Source organism: Stegastes partitus, unplaced genomic scaffold (genome assembly GCF_000690725.1).
Source record: "Stegastes partitus isolate 25-593 unplaced genomic scaffold, Stegastes_partitus-1.0.2 Scaffold1015, whole genome shotgun sequence".
NCBI classification, from domain to species: Eukaryota; Metazoa; Chordata; class Actinopteri; family Pomacentridae; genus Stegastes; species Stegastes partitus.
In genome coordinates this window covers 149,656-156,699 of record NW_007578746.1, presented here as the reverse complement: position 1 = coordinate 156,699, position 7,044 = coordinate 149,656, and the positions used below count along the sequence as shown (strand labels likewise).

Here is a 7,044-nt window from a genome sequence, read left to right as displayed (position 1 = left end):
GCTATCAGTCTTTGGAATTATAATCGATATCAACATCGTTATTGGCCCTAAAAAAAAAACAAAAAACAGCATTTTTGAAAACCATTCAGGCTAAAATTTCATGTTGCTTTCTTGGTGTTCACAGATCTGAATATTAGTACAAACAGTGTATGACATGTGGTGAGGTGCACAGCATAGCTAGAGCTACAACAAAAACAGCAATATTTTTCAACATGCATTTTCTTCATCATAGTTTTAGTGTCAGGGCCACAGTTCGTCAAAGTTGTGCTTGGACAGTGTCCAAGAGACTCCTGGGACTTCCGCTGTTAAATAATCAGATAAATCTCTGATTGTGCAGCTTGTATTAAATAGAATACCCGAGTAGATGTTATAAATGTTTAATCTGCTGTACTAGAGGGCTGTGCAGGTTTATACTTGGTGTCTATGTGGCTCCTACAAGACCAGACTAGAAGAATGACAAAACAGAAATGGCGCCAAATCAACCACAGTAAACAACAATACAACTGGTTATGCAGTCTTTGAAAAATTCAAGCTTTACATTTAAAAGGTGTAAATCCATCTGCAGCTGCTATTTAAAGGAGTGAACAGCCAAACTAGCTGCTGTTTATTTGTAGGAAGCACTGACTTGTGAAGGTTCCACAATTCTATCAGATTCTTGTACTAAGAAGTGAACAGTGAGACAGCAGATGTGTTAATGCTGAGTTCCAGCGAGAACTTTTAAGTTGTTCGCCAGATGACCTCCTGCAGGCCCCGTCCAGACCAGAGGATGAACTGTGTTGCACAATGAAGTGGAAGATACGAGCACACTCACACCACTGACAAACATCACCTCATATGCAGCCAGCAGGATGCTTTTATCATAATATACGTCCATTAGACTCTGAAGTGACCCAGCAAAAAAAACCAAACAAGCCAATTTACCAATTAACCAATTAGAGACACCGACTGACTCCGGACAGGCTCGTAAACATGTTGTCCAGGGAAACTGAAGAAGCTGCTGCACTGCATGAACTACACAATATCTTCTGACATCTCACTGTGTAGATATGGCTGTAACGTATAGATGACCACACACACACACACACACACACACACACACACACACACACTTATGACTGCAACTTTAACGCAATGTACAGACACTGCACTTTAGTTTCACAATCTCTTTACTCATTATTTAGGACTTTTTCTATTTTTTTCAAGATATTTTTTTGGGCTTTTCCACCTTTAATGATAGTGAAGACAGACAGAGAAACGTCAGGAGGAGAGTAGGGGAATGACATGCAGCAAATGAGCCACTGGCTGGAATCGAACCATTAAAGCCCCTATACATGGGTCGCCCGCCCTACCCGCCGAGCTATCCGGGCGCCTGACTTTTTCTATTTTTATGAGGGTTTTTTTATTATCATGTTCAGTTATTTTTGCACAGCTTTGTGGAACAGTCACCTGGCATTTTATTGCCTGTACTGTATAAGCATGTGACAGATTATAAAAACCTCCTAAATTCTCTCCCTGTTAACATGCATTAACTGCATCATTTGTTAAACTAACATCTCAGCTAGCCATTTGAATGCATTAAGGGATGGCTGTAGTCTGAACATATAGCTTTTTATTATATGCACCCAGAGAAGTTAAAAAATTAGCTCAAATCATTGTGACTGTTGGGTCAGTTTGGTTTAAATTAGAGGAAAAACAACTTTGGAAGATAGGAATATTGAGCTTTGGGACATTAATGCAATGTACTTTAAGAAGGTATGTTCATCCCTGACAATGTTTCACCACCAGGAAGTCCATGTGAGCCGAGCACTGTACGTTCATGACTTAAAAAATAACATCACTGACAGCAGAATGTCACATTAACATTTTCTAAACCCCAAAATATCATCACAGAGGGAGCAAATGAAGCAAAGTCTTAGTTTTAATGCAGTAACGCTGTATTTTGTTGTGTGTTTCAGGGATCGGAGGGACCGTCATCGCTCCAAGAGCCGAGACAGCAGCAGTCGTGGAGACAAATCAGTCACGATACAAACTCCTGGAGAGCCGCTGCTCGATGCGGAGTCGACCCGCGGCGATGACAGGGTCAGTTACACCGTGTACACTGCAGTTTGTCCATCTTGAGGGCATATTTATTCATCTCTGACCTCCAATTACGTTAATTTGTGGTTGACTCTGCATGCAGCTCAAGTCGTTACGTATCACTTGCGGGCTTTAGTCACACGGACAATATCTGTGTTTGAATATTCTGTTTGTTTTTGCATGAATAAATGCCTTCTTGAAGTTAAACGCACAGCTCAGTCAATTTGTGCACTCTGCTGTTTCTGTTCATGTCAAAATAAAATAGATCGATTTTATGCCGGTTCTCCAAATGTATCTCTCAATCATGTTTGGATCTCCTTGAAGAAAATCCTGTCGAAGCAGCTTCTTTCACAGCTCGAGTGGGTTTTGTTGCAGCCGTCAGTCATTTTGTTTCAGCCGAGCAGGTGCTGACAGTCGCATAAATGACACATTATTTTAAGTGCAGAGGCGTGTTTTCATGGAGGCGCCTGCGGAGACACATTTGTTCCTACACGAGTCTTTCTTTAAATAGTAAAGAAGTATTTTGTATTTAAGCTTAACCAACCTGTCGCCCCTCCTGGAGCAAAGATGCTGACGCCCCCGATTCCTTTCATAACTTCTAATTTTAACTTTCTAGGAATTATAACTGAGTTGAGAAGGATTAAAATGTCTGACATTATTCTGCTGGATTTGCTCAAGCCCTAATAGAAACATCTTGGGTTTACGCCTTGATGCAAAACAGATTCCCACAATTTTAATTCATTATTTGCTTAATATTTTATCGGTTTAAAAAATGTCAAGATAGGGTCATTCCATCTAAAATCACCAGAGGCCTTCTGCTTGACCATCTCTGATTTGCTTGAAACTTTATTTTATCCTAAACAATTGATATTTAAAATTCTATCACTGACATTTTTGATTGTTTTAATTGAACAAATACTCTTTATGACTTGATCTACATGTCTAATTTTGCAGATTTTCAATTAATGACATGATGAGAAATAACAGTAAAAAAGTCAGTCATTAATCCTAAAAGAAAGTTCCTCCTAAAAAAGTATTGCAATCTAAATGTAGCCTCAAATTTAAATGCTCAAAAAACAGGCTAAGTGCGTCAATGGGCAAATTATTAATAAAATTAAATGAAATCTCTGAAAGTATTTGATATATCCAGCTCAAATGTCACAAATAAAATAAATCTTGCAAAACAGAGACAGTCAAGCAGAAATTGCTCTAAAAAATTTTTCTTCTACGTGAGACCAAAGTGACATTTTAAATTGCGAGAAAACTGTTGAAATATTGAAAGTCACTGAATTATACTTGGCAGAAAAGCTGCTAATCTTCCAGTGTAATAAGCTTTAATCAGTGACTGTTTAGTATGAAATGCTTGATTCATTTCTGTAGATTGTCAGATCTGGTTATGAGTTTTTTTCAGTTACTAAGTAAAAACATATGTTGGTGATATCTGCAGAGACACTCGGATAAACGTATGTTACTTCATTAGATTTATTGCATTTTATCATTAAACACAGCACAGTTTGTACAGATGGTGAAAATGAGCCCTAAACACACACATGGGTCTTAATGTCCTCGTCTTTGTCGTGCAGGATGATAACTGGGGAGAAACCACCACCGTCGTCACCGGCACCTCCGAGCACAGCATCTCCAATGAGGACCTGACCCGCGTCACCAAAGATCTGGAGGAGTCGACGCCGCTGGAGTGCAAGCGTTTCGTCGGGCCGGCGCTGGGCGGCTGCCTGAGCTTCTTCGCCCTGGTCACCCCGCTGGCCTTCCTCATCCTCCCTCAGGTGCTGTGGCGCGACGCCCTGGAACCCTGTGGGACGCCCTGTGAAGGCCTCTACGTCTCGCTGGCCTTCAAGCTGCTGGTGCTGCTCATCTCCTCCTGGGCGCTGTTCCTCCGGCCGCCCCGGGCCACCCTGCCCCGCTTCTTTGTCTTCCGCTGCCTGCTGATGGTGCTGGTGTTCCTGTTCGTGGCGTCCTACTGGTTGTTCTACGGCGTGCGGGTGCTGGAGCCCCGGGAGAAGGACTACCGGGGGATCGTGGAGTACGCCGCCTCGCTGGTGGACGCCCTGCTCTTCATCCAGTACCTGGCTCTGGTGCTGCTGGAGGTCCGACACCTGCAGCCGGCCTTCTGCCTCAAGGTGGTCCGGAGCACCGATGGAGCCAGCAGGTTCTACAACGTGGGCCACCTCAGGTTTGTGAGCCTCAGCACCACTAAACACATGCTTCTGTTGTGATTACATATAAAATACACTGTTTGGTCCAGGTGGGTGTGTTTTGTCGCTGCAGATTGTTCTGTTGTTCAAGCAGAAGTCCAACACAAGGTTGCCACAAATCTCACATACGAAGGAAAACGTGTCATTGCCTAATTCAACCTCAATTTTTTTAACTCCAGTTGTAATACTGCTTCTGTTTGGACAACATTTAACAGCAAATGTAGCTTCTTTTATTGAATGACAAAAGATTATTATTTATAGGAAAACTTACATTTATACACAGCATGTGAAAAAAGCAGGAGGCTGCCAGTGTATCTAAATACTGGAAGTAGTTTCTTTTTTTTTTTTTACAAAGGCATATAATGCTCATTGTAGGTACTAAATATCATCAAAAGATAAAGAAAATAAATAGATATTGAGCCACAGGAAAAGGGTATTATTCAGAGGAATAACATAAAATTTCCAAACTTGCTCATAATCATGGAGAAACACATTTTAGCAGTTGAATTATTATTTTTTTTTAACAGGTTATTAAGGAGATAAATGTTGAAAATTTCCCACTGGGGAATTATAATTCTCACATCTGACCTCTCTTAGTACAGAAGTAGGTCAAAGCAGTTACATTTTGCCCAACATGTTTATTGGATCACAGTTTAAAATGCATTAGACGTGTAGAAGGAAACTTAGTTTGAATTGTTTTCTTTATTTCTTTCTTTGGTTAAGATTCAGGTGAAATTAAACCTTTGATTCATCAGTTCTGTTGGTGATCCTGTAGTGTAGGAAAACATTTCAGCAGTACAAAATTCATCCACTCCTCATTTTGCTCAGAGCCTTGTTTAATCCTTGTACCGGTCCTTTTTTAACAACCAGCTCATGCCCTCATTGTGACATTGTGTTTGGTTGTTATACAAACAGAATAAAAAGGTTGTTGTTATGCATTTTAGAAAAAGTAATTCACCTTATGTTCACAGTATTGTTACTGTTTTGGCCTGAGTCTGCAGAAACATCACAATATTGGTTTAAAATCCCATTAAATAGCTACTTGGGTGTCCGAACGCTGCACACAAAACCCAGCCATAAAGTCATTACAAAATGTTTTAACTACAGCATCTTTCTCATGTTTGATGAGCTGTTCTATGAAGTCACACCTCCTCTTTCTCCATGACTTACAGTCCATTGGCTTACATGTAAGATGGGTTTCTTGTGCGCCATGTTTTATCCTTAAATCCTGTTGCAAAAACATGTCAGCATGTCAGACTTGATACCTTTAATGATAGTTTGAAGTGTGATATATTCTACATCCAGATAAATGTGTTGATGTGAAATCGATGCTAAGACACAACTATTGTGTTTGTGTGTATGTTGTCGTCAGCGTGTTTATTTACAGTCAGCAGCTGATGTTTGATGTTACTTACTGACTCTCTGTGTTTTAGCATCCAGCGGGCAGCTGTCTGGGTTCTGGACCGTTATTACAGCGACTTTCCCGTCTACAACCCGGCGCTGCTCAACCTGCCCAAGTCCATCCTGTCCAAGAAGATGACCGGCTTCAAGGTTTACTCCCTGGACGGTAAATACAGCCTCTGCACGGCTCTGACGCCCGTCTTTAATCCACAGCTTCGTCTTTTTTATGTCATTTGTTGGTCTGCATCAGAACCGACATCTTTAACTCACATCTGCGTGAGATCAGTCGCGCACACGTGGATCTACCCATGAGAGCTCAGACGTGAACGTTATCCTCCTCCTGCTTTCACATGAGTACGAGAAACGGATAAATACCTGAAACGCAACCCGCTAATCCTCCTCCTGCATGTGATGTCTTGTAGAAAACACCACCAATAACTCCACGGGCCAGTCCAGGGCCATGATAGCAGCTGCTGCCAGGAGGAGAGACAACTCCCACAACGAGTTTTACTACGAGGAGGCCGAGATGGACCGCAGGATCCGCAAACGCAAGGCCAGGTCAGAGACAGTACGGTCTGGTGGCAGCGACCTCCTGTGTGTTTAAAGGCAGCAAATAAAACCTGTGCAGAGAGAGACGTGTGCAGACAATAGATCATCCTGTCTGTGTGCAGAACAGAACAAGGGACCGTGATCAAAGCAGTGACTTTGGGCTGAATCTGATGCCTGAAGTCAAACCTTGATCTCAGACTGTGTTTGTTCTAAAAGAGTAAATGTTCAGCAGAAACTAAACAGAAATGGAAACCGTGTTTTCTTTGTCTAAATCTAAAAACGAACAGCCCGTAGTGGTGACAGACAAGCGTGGAAAATTTTCCCTTTGGACTCAAATGTCAAAGCATTTCTGCTCATCTGTAGCATGAACTGCTCAGTTCAGTCTTGAAGCACAGCAGCCAGACAGATAAAGAAGTTAAGACAACAGCACGTACACAGTCGTATATAAAAACATAAATGTATACAATAATGAATGGTTATATCACACGCTGTACTGGTGCAAATGCCCCAAACACTAAGTCGCTGGTTTCATTCTTGACTGGAAATCTTTTCCTGCACGAGAAGGCCAAGTCATAGTTTCACTTGTTTTAAAAAGCTGACTGTGGATACAGACATGGTTCTCTGCGTACTTTTGTTGGCACATGGTTGACTGCGATGCATGCAGTCACTCAAACAGACCGTAGAAAAACACTCAGGGCTCCCGTGGATTGTTTCTAAAATGTGATGCTGGCTGTGAATTTACATTTTTTACCAAATATAGCCGGTAATTATCATATCGGGCTGTGATTATTCCTGAAGTGGGTCA

The 7,044-nt window shown here is 41.6% G+C and overlaps 1 protein-coding gene across 1 annotated transcript in view; it reads left to right on the top strand.

The window, feature by feature from the left end:
- Window positions 1–7,044, top strand: part of LOC103367097 (vang-like protein 2) — a 13,654-nt gene that overhangs the window by 1,847 nt on the left and 4,763 nt on the right. The window contains exons 2-5 of the mRNA XM_008295018.1: window positions 1,956–2,079; window positions 3,660–4,267; window positions 5,723–5,856; window positions 6,113–6,248. Coding sequence (XP_008293240.1) covers window positions 1,956–2,079; window positions 3,660–4,267; window positions 5,723–5,856; window positions 6,113–6,248 — 1,002 coding nt within the window. The remainder of the gene's footprint in view (window positions 1–1,955; window positions 2,080–3,659; window positions 4,268–5,722; window positions 5,857–6,112; window positions 6,249–7,044) is intronic.